The sequence below is a fragment of the Bos indicus x Bos taurus genome, chromosome 15 (assembly GCF_003369695.1).
Source record: "Bos indicus x Bos taurus breed Angus x Brahman F1 hybrid chromosome 15, Bos_hybrid_MaternalHap_v2.0, whole genome shotgun sequence".
Classification (NCBI taxonomy): Eukaryota; Metazoa; Chordata; class Mammalia; order Artiodactyla; family Bovidae; genus Bos; species Bos indicus x Bos taurus.
The window spans coordinates 32099873-32125353 of record NC_040090.1 but is presented as its reverse complement, the minus strand read 5'-3'; the positions used below and the strand labels follow the sequence as shown (position 1 = coordinate 32125353).

The 25481-nt window shown below is 45.8% G+C and overlaps 1 protein-coding gene across 1 annotated transcript in view; it reads right to left on the bottom strand.

Moving 5' to 3' along the window:
- The window catches only part of CLPB (ClpB homolog, mitochondrial AAA ATPase chaperonin), a 147282-nt gene that overhangs the window by 60642 nt on the left and 61159 nt on the right, over nucleotides 1-25481 (bottom strand). Inside the window, exon 5 of the mRNA XM_027562995.1 lies at nucleotides 8839-8967. Coding sequence (XP_027418796.1) covers nucleotides 8839-8967 — 129 coding nt within the window. The remainder of the gene's footprint in view (nucleotides 1-8838; nucleotides 8968-25481) is intronic.

Sequence of the window (25481 nt, the reverse complement as noted above, 5' to 3'; positions counted from 1 at the left end):
AGTGTGTCCCACAGGTCCCCCAGCTGGTCAACAGCTATTTGTAACTCACATACCATCTGCCAGCTGTGAGGTTTTTTCCTTAAGAACTGTGAATATGGCAGTAAAATAAAGAGACAAGGTCTCTGTGATGGTAAGGCTTTCATCCTAGTAGGGGGGAGAGGCCGATGATAAACATACAAACAAACATGATCACTTCAGGGACTGATAAGTACCACAAAGAATATAAAATAGGGTAATAACGATGCAAAGTAACTGGAGGAGCTACTTTACTATGGTGGCCAAGAAGGTCTCTGAGGAAGGGAATTTGAGTTGAGACCTGAATTCCCAAGGGGAGAGTGTTCCCATCACTGGGAGAGATTGGTACAGAGACCCCGAGATGGGAAGGAGCTCAGTGTGGCTGAGGGATGAAAGAAGGCCTGTGTCACTGGAGAGGAGTGAACACCGTGGGTGAGGGAGTGACTAGAGATGAGGTCACAGAAGGCAGGAAGGGTCTAGACTACGTAGAGCCTTGCAGGCTATGGTAAGGAATTTGGATTTCACTGGTATGCCAACGGAAGATTTTAAACAACAGAAAGACAGGGTTTACGTTTTAAAAAGATTCTCCTGGCAGTTATGTGGAAAATGGATTCAGGGAGACAAAAGTGGAAATGGTGAGACTAGTTAGGAAACTGTGGTGATTATCCAGGAGAACTGGATCGTCCTGCACTGGGACTAGAGTTACAGCAATGGGAATGGCAGAAAGGGGATGGTTCCAGATTACTTTAGAGGCACAGGTGACAAGACTTACTGAACAACTTGACAGGTACTGTAAATGAGAAAGAGAACTCAAACATGACTAAAATTTGTGGCCTGAAAACTAGATAGATGATTGTATCATTTACTGAGATGGGGAAGACTTGGGGAATATCAATTTTGGGGGAAAAAACAGAAGTATATTTTGGCCATGGTGACACTGAGACTGAGGAAAGAACTGGAGCCAGGCAAGTGAATTCAGTGGTTAGCAGTAATTTTTTTTGAGGACTTTTAACTGTGAAGGGATGCAGAGAAATGAGGCAGCAGATGGAGGTAGATATGGGGGTCAAGGAAGTTTTTAGTTTGCTTTGTTGTTTAAGATGGGTGATATTAAGGCATGTTTTCATGATGATGGGAATGAGCCAGCAGAGAGGAGAAAACAGACAATGCAGGAAAGATGGGATCACTGGAGGAACGAAGTAATTGAGAAAGCAAGTGGAAATAGAAGCCTGAGCAGAAAGCAGAGCTGAAATTGGGAACATCTTCCATTGTAGAGGTAGGATGGCAACACACGGGAGTACAGAGGCAGGGAGGCTGGTGAAGTGATGGTGGGATGGTAAGGTAGTTCTCTTATGACTGCAATTCATTTTCTCTATGAAGTGTGAGGTGAGATCATTAGTTTGGGAGTCAGGGAAGGAGACTGCTGGACGTCTGAGGAGAAAGAAGGTATATGAAAGTTGTCTCGGTCCAGAACAAGACTGTGATTTTACTCAAGAAGTATAGTGGGGTGGTTGGCAGTATTGAGTGTCTGAAATTCATGAACATAAATGTAAAGTGAGTCCAGTTAGCATGGTTTATGATTTTTTTTTTCCTGAAGCAATATTCAGCTCTTCAGATACAGAATGAAGTAAAAAGAAATTGGGTTTAAGTAGGGTTAGTGTTTCATCAAGTTGAGTACAAAGAAGGAAGAAAGAAGCAAAGGAATAGTTAGAACACTGGACCGTGGAATCTGAAAGTGTGAGGGAGGGAGGAGGAAAATGTTCAAAGCAGAACTAGTCATTCCTCTGCACCTCAATTCCACCCATACCTCCTTCTAGTATTCATTACCTCAGCACAGGCACATACCATCTACCGGCCATCTGGTCCAGAATCTGGACCAATCTTGACCACTCCTTTTCTCTCACCATCTGATCCAACTGATGCTACTCCTAAATCTTTCTGGGATCAGTCCTCCTCTCCCACTGCAACTGCCTTGCTTCAGGCTCCACCTAGACAATTAAAATAGCTTAAAAAAAAAAACACTCTATTTATTTGGCTGTGCCAGGTCCCGGCATGGTCCATCTTTAGTTATGGCATATGAACACTTAGTTGCAACATGTGGGTTCAAGTTCCCTGGCCAGGGATCAAACCTGGGCCCCCTGCATTGGGAGCATGGGGTCTTAGCCACTGGACCACCAAGGAAGTCCCTAATATAGCTTTCAAATGAAATAATTTTCCTTTCTTCAACCCTGCTCCTCCTAATCAATTTCTTCCCCTATTTTTCTCTAACCTTTCTTTCAAGTCTAATGTATATACACAAAAGTACAAAAAGTGCATAAGGATACAGGTCAAAGAATTTTCCCAAGGTGGAAGTATAACCAGTATCTAGATAAAGAGGCAGAACATTAAACACTTCTGAAGTCCCTGTGTGTCCTTCCCCAGTCACTATCTGCCCTCTTGAGGGTAACTGCCATATTGACTTCTTACACGCGATGGTTTGTCTATTTTGAACTTTCCCATTGGGGGAAAAGTTCTATTTTCTTAGCATATCTTATGTTACAGGCCTTCATTACTGGCTCTTGCTTTCCATTCTTCAATCCACACCCTACAAATTCAGCTCTTCTGAATTCAGCATGCTGCTTCCTACTCCATACCTCTGAACATGCTGGTCCCTCTGCACCTTTCTCCCTCTACCTGGTAAACTCACACTCATCCTTTAAGACTTCATGTAAACTCCATCTCCTATAGCATGCTCTCCCTGCTCTCTTCAGAGATTTAAATGGTCTTTTGTGTTCCACTAGCACCTTCTATACACCTCCATTAATACACCAGATGGCAATTTTTGGCTAAAATGTCTGATTTCCTCACCGACCTATGAGCTCCTTAAGGGCAAAGACCATGTCTGGATCATCTTTACTTCCCAGGTGCTGAGGGTGAGTCGTGACAGGAGAGATGCTCAGTTAAGTGTTTGAAAAATGAACGAGAAGACTCACCCAGGGAGCTGGAAGAGGTCCTTGTAATCAGCTACCCTAATCTCTCTATTTTACTATGGAGGAGAAAGGACTTGCCTAAAGGAGAGAGGGTTTGCTGGTGGCAGAGCCAGAACATCTGATCTTCACCCAGGGCTCATTCCCCTTCCCTGTACTGCTGGCAAGAATCAGAGGATGACATTTCCAGAGAGCACAGCCTGAGGCAAAACCAATCCCTTCCACATCGGGCAGCGCAGCCAGATGGGCAGACACTGAAGTGGAACAAGAAACAGAGCTTTAAGTTTTTAGCCCCAACAACAAACTAACAGGCTGTTAAAGGGAATATACCAGCACTGGAAAGGTTCCTTGCCTCAGGCAGTGATGGTGGGAATTTAAGGACGGCTGGTTAACACTAACAACTGAGCCCTATACTTGGACAGAGGGACGAGGAAGAGCCAAGAAAGTAAGTAGGAAAGAGGCTAAGGGAAGCACTGGGGAAGGTATCATTAGGTGTCAGAAAGCCCGGCATTTCTGAGGTGATGCACACTGGTGGCTGAAAAGGCAGGGGAGGGGCACTGTGACTAAGACAGCTTCATACGTGAAGCTCTAGAAAGTCAGATATATTATGACACTAAAGCAAGTGGCCCAGGAATCAAAGACACCACATCTCCAGTGGTATCCAATCTACAGTGGCTTTGGAGGTTCTGGCGCATCCAAATAGGTATTGAACTATGGGCGGGGCACTGTGGCAAAGAAGGCAGGGAAAGTAACACACAGTCTTCGTCCTCAATCAACCTCAGTGCAGTAGAGGGGGGCTGGGCCCAAATCCCAGGGAACAGGGCAGACCTTAGAAGGCAGGCAGCATGAGAGGTGGGTACTGGCTGGTAGAAACCATTCTGCTAGGCTGAGAAACAAAGTCTTGAAGGGAAAGGAGAGGCAGAAAGACCTGCAAGGGTAAAGGCACTGAGGTGGGAACACGGAACAGACATTATAATGGTGTAACTGGAGCCATTAGGGCAGCAGTGGGAAAAAAGTTAAGTGAGGGTCAGACTGCTGCTGCTGCTGCTGCTAAGTCGCTTCAGTCGTGTCCGACTCTGTGCGACCCCATAGATGGCAGCCCACCAGGCTCCACCGTCCCTGGGATTCTCCAGGCAAGAACACTGGAGTGGGTTGCCATTTCCTTCTCCAATGCATGAAAGTGAAAAGTGAAAGTGAAGTCGCTCAGTCGAGTACGACTCTTAGCGACCCTATGGACTGCAGCCTACCAGGATTCTCCATCCACGGGATTTTCCAGGCAAGTAGAACAACTCTAAAACCAGGTTAACAAATTAGGATGGGTAGGATTCCCTTTAAAAAAAATATGTAAGTGCTGGGTGTTTTGAAGTTAGTAACACATTATATGTAGAGTGCCTACTCTGCGGAACCTACACATGCCCAATCCTGACAAAACCTTAAAGGGTAGGTGGCACACTCTTATTCCAGATGAGGAAAGAGGACTTCAGAGTGGTCACAGCTTCCCCAGGACAGATGGCTATTAAGTGGCAGGGCTGTATTCAGATCCTGACTCCACAGTTTATGCTCCTTCCTTGCAGCCTTTCTCATCTGGGGCTTCTCCTCTGAACCACAACTGGGAAATTATTTGAGTAATGATTTTTTCAATTCTCCCAGGAATAGCACATAACTTGTACCACTTCAGATAGGAGAGAAATTAATAACCCTGTGTATAACAGATGCCTGAGAGCATTAGAGTTTAATTTTCCAGAGGAACCCTGGATGAGAAAGGCTGCATGGTAAGAGATACGTTTTAGGAAAATGGATCTGTGAAAGTAGGATCACATTCCTGGGACGAAAAAGCTGTGAAAGCACCTTAACGGCCTTGGAACCACAGGGATGAGTCAGCTCCAGGGGCTTGAGGAAGGAGGCTCCCCACCTTCTCAAATTACTCGTCTTTTCAGCAGTCCTGCCTTTCCTTCCTTCCTCTAACCTATTCCTGTATGTGGCAGTCAAGTGCTGAAAACAGGCCTTTCTGCTCATAAGACAGCGACCCACGAAGAAGCAGCATTTTTCAAGAGGAAAACCACAGAAGCCAGTGGATCCACTTTTCTGTGGAGGCTGGGGGTATAAAGCTGGCACCGGACTCAGAACTCTTGCACACAAATCCATCTGGCAAACTCTCACTGCCCTCCCCGACAAGGCTGAAGCAAGCCATCCTCTGGGAAGCCTTCTGTAACTGACCCTACCTCCCTGCTCACCAGGCAGAAGCAGGTATTTCCTCCTTGGTCTCCCCAGAGCCCTTTGTCCAGAACCCTGCTGGGGCACGCGCCTGCCGTCACTGCCCGTTTCCATATCTGTCTCCTCCACCAGTCTGCGCCTCTCTCAGGACAGTTTGCCAGATCCACCTTAGATGCCCTGAGGTCAAAGGTGACAACTGGCTTACCCAGAGTCACACTAAAGAGCTGAGATTTAAACCCAAGTCTGTCTGATCCCCAATTTTGTGTTCTTCTCACTATGTTATGGGGCCTCCTGAAGATGAAGTGGCCTTTCTGTGCTAAGCACCCATCACGACAGTGAAGTGTTCAGAGGCAGCACTGTCAGAGCAGACCAGACCACCTGGAGAGGCTTCCTTAGAGGATCTAAGCTGAGAAGAGAGGGAGTATGATGGTGTTTTGGGCAGGGTGGAGAAGCTGTAGGCAGAAACAGAATTAAGAAGTCTTAGATAGGAGTACAGATTTCATGGGGAAGGAATGGGATTATAGCTGCCAGGGTGAGCATTTGATTTCTTTACACAATCATGGAGAATCTATCTGTACTTGGGACCTTTACAGACGTCATCACTAATCCTCACGCCCACTAATCCCTGTGATGCTTCCCAGATGTTATTTACTCATTTGGCTGTGGTGGGTCTTCACTACTGCATGCAGGCTTTCTCTAACTGTGGTGGGCGGGGGCTACTCTTTGTTGCAGTGTGGGGGCTTCTCACCACAGTGGCTTCTCTCATAGAGCATGGGCTCTAGGTGTGTGGGCTTCAGTAGTTGCAGTTCAGGGGCTCTAGAGTGCTGGTTAAGCAGCTGTGGTGCATGGGCTTAGTTGCTCCACAGTACATGGGATCTTCCTGACCCAGGGATCAAACCCATGTCCTCTGCATTGCAAGGTGGATTCTTAACCACTGGACCCCAGGAAAGCCCCTCCCAGCTGTTATTTTACAGACAAGAAAACTGAGGCTTAGAGAGATAAGGTAACATGTCTAAGCCAACAGAGCTAGTAGGTGGGGGAGCTGGGATTCACACCCAGGCTGGCCTGACTCTAAAGCCCTGTTTATTACTCCATGCTGCCTCTTAAGGGGTCAGAGAACCTCCCACATTACCAGACTGCTGCTGCTGCCTGGACCTCCCCCAGCTCTCATGTGGGGACTGCTGATCAGAGGGCGAGTGCAGCTGCCCCCTCTAGCTCCAACCCTCTAAGATCTGGGGGCCCTAAATCCTTGTGGACTGAGCAATTTTAAGGACAAGAGTTGTGCGTGGATCCCATGAGCACAGGCTGGCCCCATGTCTAGGCCTGCTTTGGGTCTCACAGAGAAAGTCTCTAAGGTGCTGCAGCAAAGCCAGTGGCAAATATAGGCTGAAAAAGCTGGACGGTCAGGAAATCAGGGGCTGCCCTCCCTGAAACCTTCTGGAGGTCAGCTGAGGTCAGAAACTTTGGAAATGTTACTGGCAAGAGCCCCTAGGACAAGGGAACAGGATCCTGCCTCTCGGTTGGCTGGTCACACACACAAGCAGACCAAGAGAGGTCAAGGGGGGAGGGAGGTCAGAAGTTGGCAAGCCTGCAGGCCCTGAGGGATGGCCACTTGTTCAGGTCGGAAAGGGAGAAATCAGTGGGTTAATGGTTTTGGCCCTTGAGGCTGGGAGGCTAGGGCAGGGGGTGTAAATGGATTCTGGGTAAAAAGGCAGGTGGGTGAAGTGTAAAGATGGGGGCTAAGGGCATCTGTTCCAAGTCAACAGGCAGGAACCATGCCCCTGGAACGGCTCAAATGGCCAGCCTTGGCCTGGGGGGTAAGGGTGGGGTGTTTCATAAAAGGCCCGTGCTTCTTCATTTTAAAGGTGTTCGATCTGCAAGGCTGGGGAGAGGGACTCTTTGTAGAATGAATTTCTTGTCCATTTAGGGGCTGATGGGAAGTGGGGAATGTAAACCACTGGACAATAGCTGGGGGTATTGATTGATTTTAAGGCACAGCAGAGAGAAGCCCCATAGTGAACGTTCTAATTCTTAGCTACAAATGTCTCTCTTTGGAGAGCTTTCCAAAGGACAAAGTGAGTAGCATGTTACCTGGGGACGTTTTCTAAGTCTCTGCTCCTGTAAACAGTGAGTTCTTGCTCCAAAAGCACCAGTCATCCTAGATGCTGTCACCATATCCGTGAGCAGTGCTGTCCCTCGCAGTATTCATTCCCAGACCAAGGTGCACACTGGCTGCACTGGGGCAGGTCCCTTGTAGGCTGCGGCTATGGGCCAGGCCTGGGTCTTAAGTCAGTGTGACTGTGGTGGATGGAAGGTGGTAGGACTTGAGGATTACTGGGAAACCCTTCCAGTCCAATCACAAACACTAGAAGATGATATGGGGACACTGGGCTAGAGAGGCGAAGATTCTAGGGCTGAAAGTACTTTATTTGAAGATGGGGTTTTGAAACAGTGATTGACTGCAGAGGACAGCTGGCAGAAGATACTAAGAAAATCATACCTACTTAAAAGAATCTATTTAAACCAGTCACAGCAGAATTAAAATGGAATGGGCTCCCAGGGAAGAAGGAGGGTTCCCTCAGTCTCTGAGAGATTTCAAAGAAAGACCAGCCAGCTAGCTGCTGGAGAGGTTTCTGCCAGGAGGAGAGAGGGCGGGCAATCAGGTAAACTGGAGGACTTCCAAAGATCCTTCGAGCTCCCAGGTTCTATGAAGAATGACCACTGACAAGGAATGCCTTGGTGTCCAGGCCCAAGAGAGGGTCCCTAAACCTTCAAAAAGTGCAGTGAAGGCATAAAACAGGAAGTCAGTGCCATAGTGCCATACCAACTCAGGGGCCTGGGCACCATGCATCCTCGCAGGATGCTTTCCTCGCTCTCCAAAGGAGAGGCTGGAGTAAGATAAGGGCAAGTGACTGCCTGGGAGGCCTCTGGCAGGTACCAGATCTGGACAGGACCAGACCAGCCTGAGTATGGGGATGGTATGTATTATCCCTCCAATACATCAGTGCTCTCCAAAAGAAGGGTAGTCAAACATTTGATAAAGATTTATTGAGTGTTTACTGTGTGTTAGGTACTATGTCAGGTGCTAGAATGAATCAGCCATAGTTCTCGCCCTCAGAGAGCTCAGAGTCAAGTTAGGGAGAAGGCTACTGAACACACACACAAAATTCAAGATTGCAACAAGTGCAACCATGGAAAAAGAATAGGGTGCAATGAACCAGAGTGATGGAAGAGGCCTGATTTAGACTGGGGTGGGGCAGGGGGATCAAGGTGGATGTCTTTTGAGTCTGAGGTTAGTAGAGATTTGAAGGCTCTCCCCCCTTGGTCCACCAGTCCTGCTCTGGAGGACACAGGGTAGAAGAGAGGATACTTTTGGGGAACGCAACAAGCAAAACTCAGAGCATGAACGTTCAGGAAGGATGGCATGGTACACCACACAACCGTAGGCAAAGAACACACTCCAGCCACATGAGGGTGAATCCCGCATGCACGTGGCCACTGTCACAGAGTACAGGCAGCTTTGAGGCTTTCCAGTCTGGGAGGGCAACACGGCTTTGGGGAAGCTTGGCATTCCTGGAGGAGAGAGGCAGCTAAGTCCACACTTCCTGCCGACTAAGCCCTCCGCCCCACTCACCCATGCTCTCACCTCCATCAAGCAGCTCCTTGACGGTCCGGTAGTCATCAGCGAGGACAGCATAGTGTAGGGCTGTGCAACCCTTGAAGCTGGCGCGGTTGTTCAGCCGGTTGTTGAAGTCATCCTCTCGGGTGACCAGGACTAGGGGGACAGCAACACAAACCCTTTCATTAGCAACAAATGCCAAGAGCCACCAATTTCACTTTCTTCCTCTTGGCATTTTTATTCCCTCATTCACTCATCTACTTCCTTAATAAACAAATAATGGCACCTACTATGTGCCTGGCCATCTGTGCTGGGAAAGAGGAAGAAAAACAGAGCCCGGTTAATTCCACATAGGTTTACTGACATCTATTATGTGATAAGATTCGTTTGGGGACATAGAAATGAATCAGATATGGTCCCTAACCTAACCTGACAAAGGAGGCAGACAATAAACTGATGTTTACAGTATTGCCTGAGATAAATGCTATTATATAACAGGATGATATAAAAAGCCAGAAGGGAGCTTAGCTCAATTTGGGCATGAAGAAAGGATCTCAAAAGATGAGAGTCTTGAAGGGTGAAGAAAAGCAGGCAAGGGCAAGACAGAGGGCAAGTCAGGAGGCAGACAGAGGGTGTTCTTAGCAGAACAGTAACATGCCTCCTCTGTGCTCTGAAGATGTTTACAATCTAATATTTAATATTTTGTAAAGGATTTTTAAATTTATAAAAGCCATTAAGAATTTGAAACTACAGGAAAGTATAAAGGAGAAAAAGCATGATTATCTCAGCAATTTGAGAAATGGCATTTAATATTCTGGTATATGTCCTCTGATATCTATATTGATATTGATATGGACATTAGTAGATAGAAGATACCTGCATATATATCCTACATGTATATCTTACAAATTTGGAATTAATATATTGCAATTTTGTAATCTGCCTTTTTTCCCTTAATAAAATGTACTGCGAGCATTTTTTAAAGGCAGAAAGAACAAGTATTGCATGTGTCAAAGAACCAAAAACCCCTAGGCTCACTCAAGTGTTTTTATTAGTGACTCTCTCTCTCTAAATTGATACTAAAGAACCTAAAATCAGTTGCATCACTTTACAGGACCCTCTGGGTTACTGATCACACATGTGCCTGTTCATCGGGATAGTCATGACTTATGCTTGCTGTCCTCAACAGTCCCAGTATGGACAATATTTGGAAGGCTACTTAAATTCTGGGGCCTTTCCTTGGGAACTAAGACCCTACAGAACAATATCTATCCTGTGAAGGTGATGGGGTTTCTTTCTGCCTCATGTAGAAATTATCAGTGTACTTGCCTTATGTTCCTTCCTGAGCTTAGTTTACTGGAGGTGGAATTTGGGTCCTACCTACTTGTACCTGCTCCTCCCTGAGTCCACGGCACAGGGCCTGCAGAGGGCAGGCTCCTCCTACTTCCTACTGGATAAAGGCATGTAATTCAGTCAAGAGAGAACCTTGCCTATGTAGTCAAAAGCACCAGACAATTCTTAAGCCATTCTTTTCCAAGATGTCTTGGAACGGAGTTTATGCATTTCCCCCTCCTACAAAACTGAACTTCCTATTGAAAAGCCAGCAGACTGTCACGCTTCTTCCTAAACCTAACAGAGATTTCACCTAGATCACTTCATGGCAAATAGATGGGAAACAATGGAAACAGTGACAATTTTCTTGGGCTCCAAAATCACTGCAGATGGTGACCACAGCCACGAAATTAAAAGATGCTTGCTCCTTGGAAGAAAAGCAACAACAAACCTAGACAGTGTATTAAAAAGCAGAGACATTATTTCACCAACAAAGGTCCATCTAGTTAAAGCTATGATTTTTCCAGTAGTCACATATGGATATGAGTTGGACCATAAAGAAGGCTGAGTGCCAAGGAATTGATGCTTTTGAACCGTGGTGTTGGAGAAGACTCCTGAGAATCTCTTGGACTGCAAAGAGATCAAACCAGTCAATCCTAAAGGAAATCAATCCCGCATATTCATTGGAAGGATTGATGCTGAAGCTCTAATACTTTGGTCACCTGATACAAAGAGCTGACTCGTTAGAAAAGACACTGATGCTGGGAAAAATTGAAGGCAGGAGGAGAAGGGGATGACAGAGGATGAGATGGTTGGATGGCATCACCGATTTAATAGACAGGAGTTTGAGCAAGCTCCAGAAGATGGTGAAGGACAGAGAAACCTGGCGTGCTGCAGTCCAGGGTGTCGCAAAGAGCTGGACACAAATGAACAACTGAAGAACAACAACTGACCTTCTCTGCTCTTTGGCTGACATGGTCATTTCACACAATCTATGTAATTCCCCTAACTACTTTATATAGTGCTTGTTGCTTAGCCGCTCAATCATGTTTGATTCCTTATGACCCCATGGATGTAGCCCGCCAGGCTCCTCTGTCCATGGGATTCTCCAGAGAAGAATACTGGAGTGGGTTGCCATTTTCTTCTCCAGGGGATCTTCCCAATCCAGGGATTGAACCTTGGTCTCCTGCATTGCAGGCAGATTCTTTACTGACTGAGCCACCAGGGAAACAGGCATTATAATTCTCGTTTTATAGATGAGAAAGCTAAAGTACAGAGGTCATACAGTTAATAAGTGGTTGCATGAGGATTAGAGCCCAGGTCTAATCTGAGTCCTCATGCTATTTCCCCATCACATCATGCTTTCACCCTCATTTTGCAAATGAAGGAATCAGAGCCCAGATGTTCTGGTCCTAGCCTTGGCTTACACTCGCTCTTCTTTCCCTGCTCAAGTGAAGGTGCCAACATACTCTCTATGGAACCTGCCCTAACAGAGATCGGCCTGAGGTTTGTAGATAACACCCAGGTAAGATGGCTTAGGTGGTAGTATTTCAAATGTTTGGTCAAAATGAAGTTGTTGGAGTATGCAACTGGAGAACAGACCATACTTCCTTATGGTCTGGTGAATCAGTGGTCCATCAGCTCTTCTGCACCAGAGGCTCTCCCAACTGATGACCCCCACCCCTGGAGTGTTATCTGACCTTTCCTGGAGTAGGGTAAACAGGAAGAAGGCCTCTGATTAGCTAATATATATGTCCAATGTACAATGGTATCTGCATGTTTCTCATGCAGGACCTAACTTTAGGACCTAACTCAAAGATTAACTCAAACTCTTAGTTGAGAACAGTCTTATCAAATCATGGCAAGGGATTTTGTTTCCAGCCTACTGCAGATTAGAAGCAGCAAACTAGAAGGCTGGGAAGAAGTTTTCAGAATCAAGTATGTGGATCACAGTCCAGAGCTCACCAGGCGGGGAGGGAAAATAACAGTACAACAAAAACCTGAAAGAGGAAGCCAGAGAGTACAGTACCTCAAGAGCCAGTAGGGCACCACTGAATTGCCACACAGGATATTAACTGCTAGATACAGTGATGAACATGAGGAAAAGGGATAGTTGGTTCAAGAAAGCAGGAAGGGTATAACCCATTTTACAAAGAAAAGATATCATCCATTCAAATTGTATTCTTAATGAACACCATGCATGGTGGAAGCTTCTGGAGATATACTAATGAACAAGATACCCTTCTTGACTCTAAGAAGTTAACATCTGATGCAAGAATCAGACCACTGAACGGACAAATCATAAGTGTGAGACAGAGTTATACATGGGATGCTTACCATAAAAAGCACAAGAACTCAAGGGGCACAGCTGGGCTATTTGGTTCAGGGACAAACATCAGCATAGTGGCAGTGTCACAGCCCAGCTAATAAGGAATGTCTATGAAGAGAGTCCCTGCTCCCCTCTGAGGTCTCATCTCACCATCCCCTTCCTAATGCTCTTTCTAGCCTCTGAGCTTTTGCAAATACTATTCCACTGCCTGGAACATTTCCCTCTCTCTCACGCCATCAATTGACTAACTTCAATTCACTTTTAGGCCTCTGATTAAAAGTCACTTCCTCCAGTGATTCTTGCTAAGTTTGAGGTAGTTATTCCTCCCAAGAGCTTCCCTAGCACTTCAGGCATCTCCCAATTACAGTATATATTACCCATTCCATTGCAATCACCTGATTACCTGACTATGTTACCCACTAAACCAAAAGCACAATGAGGAAAGGAAGTGTGACTGTCTTCCCCACAGTTATACCCCCAGTGTCTGGCCATAAATATATGCTTGACAAACACTTGTTGAATCAGCAAATGCATACATAATACATAATTAAGGCCCTACTATTACCTTGTTTTGGAATAATAATAATACCACCAGCCAACAGTATTTAATGGAGGAAGGAGAGTATAGCTGTTAAATAAGTGAGCTCTGGAGCCAGATCACTTGTGTTTGGGTCCCAGTTCTCACTTTACTGACTGTGTAATCTTGGGTAACTTACTTAACCTCTCTGTGCCAAGTTTCTTTACCTGTAAGTAGAGATGATTAACATGTTCTCTCATGGGATATCATAAGGATTAAATGAGACACTGTGAGTAAAGGGGCTTGGAACAGGACCTAAGAGTACCTCTTAGCCACTGTCAGTTATTATCCCTACTGTCTAGTCTTATGCTTCCAAAAGTGTACTCTCTCTACAATAAAAGGTCTGGGAATTTCTGCATACACTTTTCCCCTCCAAGAGGCACAGTTCTGAGTAAGAACCATCTATTTAATTTGGTGGTGGTGTTTAGTTGCTATGTCTTTTGTGACCACATGGATTGTAGCCCACCAGGCTCCTCTGTCCATGGGATTTTCCCAGGCAAGAACATTAGAGTGGGATACCATTTCCTTCTCTAGGGGGTCTTCCTGACCCAGGGATCGAACCCACATCTCCTGCATTGGCAGGTCTATTCTTTACCACTGAGCCACCAGAGAAGCCCTAATTTGGTTATTACTCAGCAGTTTTATGTTTGGCAGCCTCTCCACCCACCCCGTTAAAATCCTGCAGCACTGGTGTTCCATGGAACACTCTGGAACTGAACAGTGCGTAACAACATATAAAGCATTCCCTTTACTTATTTACTTCAGAACGACCCTGTGAGGTGGAAGTTCACTCTCCCCGTTTTACAGATGGGGAAGCTGAAATAGAGCAAGGTGCACAGCCAGTCAGTGGTGGAACTAGGACCCTGTCCAGGTTGGCTAGACCCATTTTGTGTTCTTAGCAGTAAGCTCTTTTCCCCTTGTCACCCAGCTTTAGAAGCCCTGTCCCAGTAGATCTTACTGAAACCCCCAGATCATTAGATCTCTATCAGAAAAAAAAAAGTGTCTAAAGGTGGGAAAGAGGAGGTGTGTGCAGCATACGCCCTCACATTCTTACTTGCTCTTGTGGAGAAAGAGGAAGCAAACCCACAGAAGCTAAAGTGACTCATTCAGGGCCAGCTCACCAGCTGGCCACCACGGTGGTCTTTTGAGGCCCAGTGTGTACAGCTGGTCCTCAGCCAGTGAACCATCCCCTTCCCAACAAAGACATCCACCAGCCCATCTCCAGCACAGGGGGAGATGGGCTCAAGCTCCTGCTTCCCCTCCAGGCCAGCCATCCCTGTCCCTTCACCCCTGTGGCCACAGAGAGAATGACACAGTATTACTTTGTCATCCTTCTGTTCCCACCTCTGCCTTTTGAGGTGCAAAGTCTATGCTGGGGTGCTGTGGCCAGGGTCAGCCTGGGGGCCTTGGCAGGTGTGCAGCTGATGTACACACAGCAGGATTTCCTGCACTCAGCAGTGTCAAGGAGTCAGGAGAGGTGAAAGGGGTCCCCAAAGCCCTCCCTATAGCTTGACCACTAGCTGCTGCTGCTGCTGCTGCTGCTAAGTCGCTTCAGTCGTGTCTGACCCTGTGTGACCCCATAGACGGCAGCCCACCAGGCTCCCCCGTGCCTGGGATTCTCTAGGCAAGAACACTGGAGTGGGCTAGCACTGCTGAAACTGCAAAACAAAACAAGACAACGCCCCTCTGCCCCAAATCACTGCCTCACATGATGAGAAACAGTAATCAAAGGTAAAGGACTCACACAGTCCTGAAATCTTAGATCTGCTACTTACTAAGGTCTTCTACCTGTAAAATGGGCATGACAAGCAATAATTTGAATATTAAATGAGAATCAAATCTGATAACAGATTTTAAAAAATATTACAAACATGTAGTAATGCTGCTTCCTCCCCCGGGGTCAGCACTGGGGATACAAAAGTGAATCACACATGGTTCTTGTCCTTACATTGCTAAGTCTATTGGAGGAGACTTTGAAAAAAGCTAAGTGAGGCAAAATGAGTGGTCTCCCAGTAACAAAAGCTTTACTATCATTGCCTTGTGAGGAGGAAAGGCAACGTGCCACACCCAGGAACTCATGTCATCTACTGCCATGGAGTGCCTTTAAAAATAGGAGCATATCTCCATGAGGGGGAACCTTTACGACTAACCTGATGAACATGAGGAGAACCCTTACATTTGTGCAGCACTTAAGGGTTTAGAGAGCACTTCAAGGCAATTGTCCCCTCACCCCAGGTCAGCCTAAGACAGACAGGTCAAGTACTATTCTATTGAACAGAGGAGGAGACAGAAGTAAAGAGGCTGGGTGGCCTGCCCAACTCAGATGGCTAATCGGTCCTGAGCCGGCCTGGCTCCATCTTCCATATTGCACAGCTTCTGCCAGTGCCCACAGGCTCAATCCTCACATACCCCAGCATCAGCCCACCTGGCATGAAGCTCAGGGACTAAGCTAAGTTCTTATTGAGAGTCTCCAGGAGGAAGCCTCTGGGCTCTCAGCTTCCTTCCCATGAGGTGTTCTGTATCTACTACCTTGCCAAATCCTCACTCCTAGTGTATCACCAAGCTGCCTCCTCAGCTTCTGCGGGCACTGTTGTGCTTGTTTTTAGCCAGGGGATGGGTCAAGAGGGGGACTCCTTGCACTGGATCACTGTTCCTGGGGCAGGAAAGGCTTTTCATTCCCTTGCCCAGCCTGGATGGCTCTCCTTCCTCTCTAAGCCCTCCCTGTTCTTCAAAGTCCAATTCAAGGCCTTATCTTCCAGGAGGTCCTGTCCCCCCAGCTCTGCTCTGGAAGCCTGTCATGCTGATCGCGTGTATCTATTTACTACTTTACTACTTGTTTGTTTATTGTCTACAACACTTTGTGTAATACCTTTTTGTGTTATAATTTCCCTTCTGACTCCCCAGTTTCCTCATGGATGACAGAAACTAGTTCATAACATTTTTTATATGTATCCCACCCAGCATCACTTCAGTATTTCATGCAGCTTCAGCCATGAGCACAGAGGAGCCCTCATTCACCCCCTGCCCTGGAGCATGCCACCACTGAGCACCTCAGCACAGTGAATGTTATGAGAGTCATGTGTGCACACGGTCTGGTGGCAGCAAAGACGGACACATGTCAGGCGGCTTGGGGAGGAATCTCCCCAGGCAGAAACTGTCTGGAGGACGAGGTAGAGAAGAGCATTCCAGGAAAGGAAGTGGTGTTTGCAAATGACAGTGGGTGAAATTGCATTACCTGTCTGTACAAGAAACTGGTTCTCCAATGAACCTGGAATGCTGAATGAAGGCGGGTGGAGCAATGGGCGCAGATGAGGTTGCCCAGGCAGACAGAGGCCTGATCCTGAAAGGGGTTTGGACTCTGTTCTGAAAGCTATAGGCAGGCAACAGTTTTTGTTGACAAATTAAGCAGCATGGGGAACAGTAAGAACAAAAGACCAGGAGAAAAGTGAATTGGATTTAAAAATGGTTTCCACTAAACTTGCTATGTATTTCAATCCTTCCATGTCCCAGATTCCTTATGTTTAAAGTGAGGAGTTTTTCTCACATCCATGGTTCATAAACTTTAGTGGCATGAGAATCATGTGGGTAACTTGTAAGAAGCACTGGACTAGTCTCTGAGGGCCCTTCGCATTCTAATTCTCAGGGATGGCAGCCGGGAGGAGCTACCCCACGCCCGAGGCCCGGGGCAGCGGCTGGGAGGAGCAACCCCACGCCCGAGGCCAGGGGCAGCAGCTGGGAGGAGCAACCCCACGTCCAAGAAGCGGAGGGCCGAGAGGAGCTACTCCACATTCAAGGTCAGGAGGGGCGGCGGTGAGGAGATACCCCTCGTCCAAGGTAAGGAGCAGCGGCTGCGCTTTGCTGGAGCAGCCATGAAGAGATACCCCAAGTCCAAGGAAAGAGAAACCCAAGTAAGACTGTAGGTGTTGCGAGAGGGCATCAGAGGGCAGACACACTGAAACCATAATCACAAGAAAGATGCAAGGCTGGCCAAACCCATCCCATTTCCAAATGCCTGATTCCACTCTAGGGAAGCCAAGGATGTCTGGGCACCAGAATGTTCTTCCCAAATCCCATGTGTAGAAAGTTAAAGCAAAGCCCCCTAAGACACCAAGTCTTGGGATACTGGAGACCTCTAATGTCTCACTCAAACTGCCTCTCCCTGCCAAAATCCAACTTAAATTAGGTCTTCCTGTACCATATATTCTAGTCTGTTTCCTTGTTTATCCAGCAAAGTATTGCATACTTTCCATGGGCTGGGCCATGGCAATAAAGAGGCCCTGCCCTGAAGAGCTTACAAATGCTGCAAGTAACACTGAAAGAATCTTTTACGAAGTATCACTGAAAGGGAAGAGCTCAGAATACTGAGGTGGAAAGACCTGGATTCTAAACTTTGGTGATGCTGGAAAATTATTCCAGACCTCTGAGCTTCAAATTTCTCCCTGATAAAATGGGAGCACTGATATCTATAGATTGTATTGCTGTGAACATTGAAATGATGTGATACAGTGAAGGGTGCAGGAAGTGACTATACCTAGGAAACGGTACAAACTAACATGTAATTTTCAAACTAAAATATCCTCCCCTGTTCTGTAACCTGTAATATATCCACATTCCCCTGTTGACTTTCAGAGGCTCTCCTACCTGGTCCTAATGTCTCTAAATAAACTGTTAACTCCTCCCTTCCTGCTAGTGAGAACTCCCCACCACCATGAAAGGATCCTACCAGGGATCCTCAGTAGGCAGCACTATGTATCAGAAACAGCATAAAGGTCAGAGTCAGTCAGACTGGTAAGCAAAACTCACTGTACAACTTTGATCAGATTAACATCTTTGAGAATCTGTTTTCTCATCTGCAAGATAGATATCATCACCCTACCTCACAAGACTGAACAGCAAAACCAATTTAAAAATGGAAAAAGAATCTGAGAAAGTATTTCTCCAAAGAAGATATACAAATGGCCTAAAAGCACATGAAAAGATGCTCAACATCATCAGTCATCAGGGAAATGCAAATCAAAACCATGAGATACCACATCACATCCACTAGAATGGTTAAAGTAAAAAAGACAGGAAGTAACAAGTGCTGCTGAGGATGTTGAGAACCTGGACCCCTCACGCGTGACTGATGGAAATGTAAATGGTGCTGTCACTTTGGAAAACAGTCTCGTAGTTCTTCAAAAGGCTAAGTACTGAGTTACTATATGAGCCAGCAACCCTAGATATACACCCAAGAAAATAAAAAACACTATGTTCACACAAAAATTGGTACAAAAACATTCACAGCAGCATTATTCATGATAGTCAAAAGTCAAAACAACCAAAATGTCTCTCAATTGATAACTGGATAAACTAAATGTGGTATAGCCATCAATAGAATATTATTCAGCTATGAAGAGGAATGAAGTATTGATACATGCTACAACACGGACGAACCCTGAAAACAAGTCAAAAAGAATTCAGCTACAAAAGATCACATATTGCATGATTCCATTTATATGAATTGTAAATCTATGGAAACAGAAAGTAGATTACTGGTTGTGTAGAGCTAGAGAGCGTTAAGAGAAGTGCAGAATGACTGATAACGGGTATGAGGTTTCTTTATGGGGCGATGAAAATGTTCTAAAATTGTGGTAAGAGCAGCACAATTCTTGTGAATATACTATAAACCACAAAATTACACACTTTAAATGAGTAAACTATGTGGTATGTAAATTACTCAATAAAGCTGTTCTATTAAAAAGTGTAAGGAACTGAGCACATTGCCTGGCATGTACTGTGTGTGTGTATGAAGTCGCTCAGTCCTGTCCGACTCTTTGCGACCCCATGGACTGTACCCCGCCAGACTCCTTCTGTCCATGGGATTCTCCAGGCAAGAATACTGGAGTGGGTTGCCATTTTAAGGTGCAATACATGGTAATAAATTTATTCTTGTGCCCTTTCCTCTTCTTTTTAAAAAATTTATGTATTTACCATATTTATTTTTGGTTACACTAGGCCTTTGTTGCTGTGTGTGGGCTTTCTCTAGTTGCAGCGAGCAGTGGCTATTCCTCCTTGTAGTGCTCAGGCTTCTCTCTGTGGCAGCCTCTCTTGCTGCAGGGCACAGGCTCTAGGGTATATGGGCTTCAGCAGTTGTAGCTCGTGTGCTCAGCAGGTGCAGCTCACAGGCTCTAGAGCAGGGGCTCAGCAGTTGTGGCGCACAGGCTTAGCTGTTCCACGGCGTGTAGGATCTTCTCAGAACAGGATCGAACCCATGTCTCCTGCACTGGCAGGTGGATTCTTAACTACTGTACCACCAATTCGGTCCCCCTCTCCTCTTTCTGATGCCACTCTAACCACGGCCAGAACCACCTCTTATGGTAACACTGTAGGATAGGTAAGGCTCATTGCAGAGAGCCCATTTTATACTTAGTGGAGGGTCACAGGTGAGTTCTGAAGGCTAATATCCCAGGACTAAGAGTCGTGTGTGTGTGTGTTTAAAACTCGGAGTAATAAGAAAATAATGGCCTCCATTTACTGAGCACTTACTATGTGCCAGGTACTGTGTGAGGAACTTTACAACTATTTTCCTTGAAAGAATCACACTAGGCTGTCATCATTCTTATTTAGTAAAAGAAGTTGGCACTTAGAGAGGTTATGTAGCTTATTTCTGGTCATGGTGGCAGTCAATAACCAAGCTAGTTTGTTTACCTCCAAGGCTGTTACTTTGTTCTCTATACCACAGCTTCACTATTTCTTCCTTTTGTTTATCTACAAAAGGAGATAAATGTTTTACCCATTCTTTACAACTCAAGAAGTCTGATTTTCACTGATCTCCCTCTCCTCTCTGCCTTCTAGTATTGTGCAGTCCACATCAAATTGGTTAACATTTTCTCTTACATAATCTTTTGTATTTTCAGACTGTTTCATGCATACACTCTTGAGCATTGCAGGTGTTCCATAAATACGTCTCTCCAAGTAGAAAAGAGGATCTTGAAAGACCCTGTGTCTTACAGGTCTCTTTGCCCTTCATCTAGAGAATGGTCATCTAGGCTGGTCTGTGGCTGGAGGGTTAGACCCCACTTAAAAATGGTTCTCACAAACACCATGCTCCCTGCCCACAGACTAGAAGATTTCTCCTTAAGAACAGGACCCTGTTTACCTCATTATACCTAATCATAGTGTAACATGAGACCCAACACATAGCAGAAGGTCAGAAAGGTTTGATGAATTAAAGAGAAGACTGAGCTAGCATTTACTCTACTGGAGACACGTCAAGGGCAGCCTTCCCATAGAGGGACCCCCAAGCCCATCTTCTCTCATCCCAAGGAAGAGAAGGGGGAGAGCAGGAAGGTCAGCCTGGAACCTTAAGATGAAAGGTTGCTGACTCTGCCTGTGACCCCAGACAGTCAGTGTGGCATCTTCTCTGGCCTACGACATTCATCTGACCACAGACTCAGGTAGAGCTTTCCAGAGCCCACGTCTCACCTGCACATAACCAAAATCTAAACATGGGCAAACTCTTAGGAATCTGTTACTGTTATCTGTTATACTGTTAGCTAGAGACCCACCATGGAGAAGGAAATGGCAACCCACTCCGGTGTTCTAGCCTAGAGAATCCCAGGGACGGGGGAGTGTGGGGGGCTGCCATCTCTGGGGTCACACAGAGTCAGACATGACTGAAGCGACTTAACAGCAGCAGCAGCAAAGACCCACCAACATTTCCACCACTTCCCATCTCTCCTAATCCTCCCTGGTATCCAGAGCCCTGTGATTTGTCCTATAATTACCCTGGGCTCACCATCTCCCATCCCCCTGCTCCTACGCTGATCCTGACCAAAGCAGGGTTCTTCCAGGTCTGGGGCTCCTCTGGGCAGGGCCACAATACGAGGAAGGAGCCTGTCCTCTTTGCCAGCTGTGCTACTCAGTTGGCCAAACTTGGTCCCTGTGTGCTCCTCATTTCTACACCTGCTTGCCTCTCTTCTGCCTTTTCTTCAAGATGCTAAAAACTTGCAATAAAAAACAAATACAAAATGCTGTAATTAATAGCCAATTCCAAGCCAACCCAGCATCTCTACTAATAAACCTCAACATTTGCAAAAAGAACAATAAATTCTGCATCTCTCTGGTTCTGGGGTGGTCTCTTATATACACTCGGTGTGTGTGTATGTATGTGGGTAAGTGTGTCTACATATATATTTATTTCCCTTTATTTCCCATCCAGGGAGGGGCAGAATAATGAACTGCGTGCATCAGGGAAGATGAATCTGAGATACTAGGGAGCAGTGCAGTAAAAAGATTAAAGTGTTATTATTGTTGGTTTTTTTTCCCCCATGGTCCATTGTGACAGCTCGACCGTCATCTGTAAAAAATGTCTCAGCGAGAGATAATCATCGGAAACTCAATAAAGCGTCAGGGGGAGCCTCAGCCCCCATCAATCACTGGGTGCCTGGAAAATTTCAGCTCTCTGTCTCCCTTCCTGCTATCCATATAAATGTCTCTAATATATTTTGCGTGGTGTGTGGGACCCACCCCTGATTTGGAACTTTTGATGAAAAAACATTTATATACAAAATATGTAAATCAGTTAAAAATCACAAGACTATAGTTCTTTGCCACCCCATCCCATTTTTGCCTTATTTTTATAAATGCATCAAATTTATTATTTTTAATAAAACATGTCAACTAGTCTATCTCCTCCTAGTCAAACATATATATAGATGTGGAGGGCTAAAAGGATGGAAACAATTAACCTAACTAGCTGCTATACTTAATCCTGAAGTTGGCCAAAAGGCCTAAAGGATAGATAGTGCATTGTCCATTTGAGTGACTCTACGGGGGCTGACACTGCTGAGAAATGACATGTAGAACCACTGGTGCTGAAGGTGTGACAAGGCTCTGACAATGATGAGGAAGAGGCAGGGACGTTATTAAAAATAATAACTTGCCCAAATAGCTTTTGGCCTGGCAGATTCCCAAATTTTCCAAGACTTTGGACAAATCAGAGGTTTTGAGCCAAGTGTGGGGCACATATTGGCTGACGTTGGTGCTGGGTTCTCTAGAGAGCATGAGATGGTTCTGCTGGCATTTGACATCATCTCTCTGCCTCAGTTTCCCTCAGTGCCTACGTCACAGGGTTGCTGTGAGCATGCAATAAATTAAGTATCAATAAATGTAACCTGCTGCTGCAGCTATTATCATCACATCTTATTACCATCACTTTCCCCCTGCTTCTCCACTGTGGAAGGAGTCAGTTCCTGTAGTACCCTCTCCTCTAGGACCTGCAAGGCTCCTCTCTGCCTAAGAGGTTAACTCCAAGCATCTGGATCTGGCCCCAGCCTACTCACTTTAAAGCAGCACCTTTACTGCTCATTACCCTCTAAAATGAATCTTCTGCTGTATGGATGCTTCACCCTAACAAATTTACTTGCTGCCCCGAAATATATTTTTTCCATTTCCCACCTCTGAAAATTCTGGACATAACATAGGCCCTTCTCTGAAAAAGTGAAAGTGAAAGTTGCTCAGTCATGTCCGACTCTTTGCGACCCCGTGGACTATACAGTCCACAGAATTCTCCAGGCCAGAATACTGGAGTGGGGTAGCTGTTCCCTTCTCCAGGGGATCTTCCCAAGCCAGAGATTGAACCCAGGTTTCCCACACTGCAGTGGATTCTTTACTAGCTGAGCCATCAGGGAAGCTCACACACTTCTCTGATTATACACAATTTATACTCAGTTGCTATAAAACTCAGTTGCTCTATAAAACCTTCTTATACTTCAAGGCTCAAATACCATTTTATTTCCTGAAGCTTCAGACAGATTCTCTTCTTTGAGCTCTGATAGTCCTTGTTATCAGCATCTCTGACTGGACCCTTGTCAAACATAATCTTGGTCATGTCATCAATCTTTATTATTATTATTGCCAGCACCTTATATGTGTATGATACCTTGTATTTTCTCAAGTATTTAGTAAGTATTTTAATTTGATCTTCGTAATAAGCCTATGGTATAGAATATATTATTCTCTACAGAAGAGACAATCAAGGCTCAGAGAGATAAAGAGAATTGCCCAAGGTCACACCGGTGATGGCCAAGCCATCCCTTGAACTCGAAGATAATGTTTAGCTCTTCACAGATAACAGTTTGCTACCGCTGAAGGCTGTGGTAGAGATACTGAAGCACTGGAAGACTGTGTCAGAGACACTGAATGAAGTTTTATAAGAGTATGATGACGATAATGATGATGATATAAAAACAGAAATTTACATTAATGGAATTCCTTCTATGTTCTAGGTTTTAGGCTAAGGATAAACATACTACTTCTAACTCTCCCACTAATGTTTATTTTACATATAAGGAGACAGAGCCTCTAAGAGGTACAGAAAATTGCCCTAGGTGTCACAGCTATTAAGTGTTCTGTACACCCATAATACCATGCTTAAGCACACAGACTCTCTAAGAATGAAACTTCAAGTGAAAAAAAGAGTCTCTTCCAGGGAGAAGGTCCAGATGAATTTTTTTAAAGCAGTTCAAGCATAAATAGCCTAGATCACCTACTCAAAGAGTGCGAGCCTGTTAGAAATGCAAAATTTCAGGTCCAACCCCAGACACACTGAATTAAAATCTCAGGATCTGGGAATGGGGCAGGAATCTGTTTTTGACACACTACATCTAGGGTGTAAAAAATCTTATTCTCTATAGATGAGAAAATCAGGGCTCAGAGATATAGAGAATTGCCCAAGGTCACACAGGTGATGGCCAAGCCACTCTTTGGACTCTGAGACAGGTGATTCTTATGTCCTTACTGCTAAGTCACTTCAGTCGTGTCCGACTCTTAGTGACCCCATGGACTGCAGCCTACCAGGCTCCTCTGTCCATGGGATTTTCCAGGCAAGAGTACTGGAGTGGGGTGCCACTGCCTTCTCCGTTATGTCCTTGGAACCATTATTATTCCCATTTCAGTTTGTCTCCAAGGGCACAGATTCTCTCTGCTGTGCCTGGGTAGGGCTGGGCATGCAGTGGGTGCTGGGTGTTAACTTATATTGAATAGATGAGCTAAGGTAAGACTACTCCTTAGCAATGTTCTGGGGAGAGGGAAAAATATTATAGAGAGCAGTTCCATTACCGCCAGTGGGGACTCCTAGCCATCTCCTGAACTCCAGGGCACTTGTCCACTGGTTTGTGATGTGCCAGCTTGCATCGTCCTGTCCCCCATCTGAAGACACAGAGATGGGGAGGTCAGCTGGAGCAGGCCAGGACCTGCAGCCCTTGGAGCTATGGGAAGAGAGCCACCCGGGCTGGGGGTGGGGTTAGGGTTGGCCTTGGCAGGTCCAGCGGGGCAAAGCAGGCCCCTATCCCAGGAAGGGCCCTGTGCCAACCCAGCTTCTGCACAACTCATCTTTATTTAGCCGCCACTTGGAGCTGAGAAGAGAAGCTGATTTACAGCCTGCTCTGGCTACGTTTCTGCCGTGTTTTATTGTTTTAATTGTGTATATGAGAGGCGCTCAGAGTGCTCGCGTGCATTTTTGACAGCCCCAGACACCCAAGGTTTATAACAGTTACTTACAAGCAGCCAGGGGCATCCCTGACTGGGTGACTTGTTTACTGTTACCACTAATTTACTGCCTCCTCCACCTGAGGATTGGGGCCCACACCCAGCAGCCAGCTACAAGTGGGACTCTCCTAGAGTGGGGCTCAAGGCACCGCATAGAATGTGGTCAGAATCAGGGGATGAAGTGGTAGAGAAGTAGCTGTGATCTCCAAGCTCCCCTTCATGTGTCCCCTCTGTGCCTTTGCTCAAGCGTGATCCCTGCTTAGAATATCTTTTCTTTTTTTCTCCTCTCTCCACTATCCAAAGCCTGGCTCAAATCCTACTTCAAAGTACATTACTTGCTCTGAAGATAAGCCTAAAGTTTCCAGAACCTTGGAAATCACATGGCTGACAGGAACCTGGAAGCAATATAATCTAATGACCCTTTACAGAATCCCTGATGGGCAGCCAGCCAGCCAGCCTCTGTCAGTACCCCATGAGTGGTGAGTTGCTCAGTACCTCTATGGCAAATTTCCTGCCTTTCATTGAGCAAAGACCCAACTCCACAGAGAAGTTCTTCATCATATGCTACTGTGCTTTACATGCGATTATTTCTAGTCATTCAAATGACTCTTTAGGATGGGTATTGTCATCCCTATGTTATAGATGAGAAAACCAAAATTCAAGTGGCTTAAGGTCCCATGACTGGTTGCAGAGCTTAAGTGAACCATAACTTCCTGGCTCTGAAGCCTCACTGTGCCTCTGAAGATGACATTCCGAGAGCTGAAGAGAACAGAACAGTCAGCCAATGAGGCCAACAGCCTTATTGCACTAACACCTGCACCAACAGCCCTGCTCTCTACCCTGAAACACCAACACTGACAAGAGTGGAAGACACTGTAACATGCCAGCTGAGCAGGCTTCTTG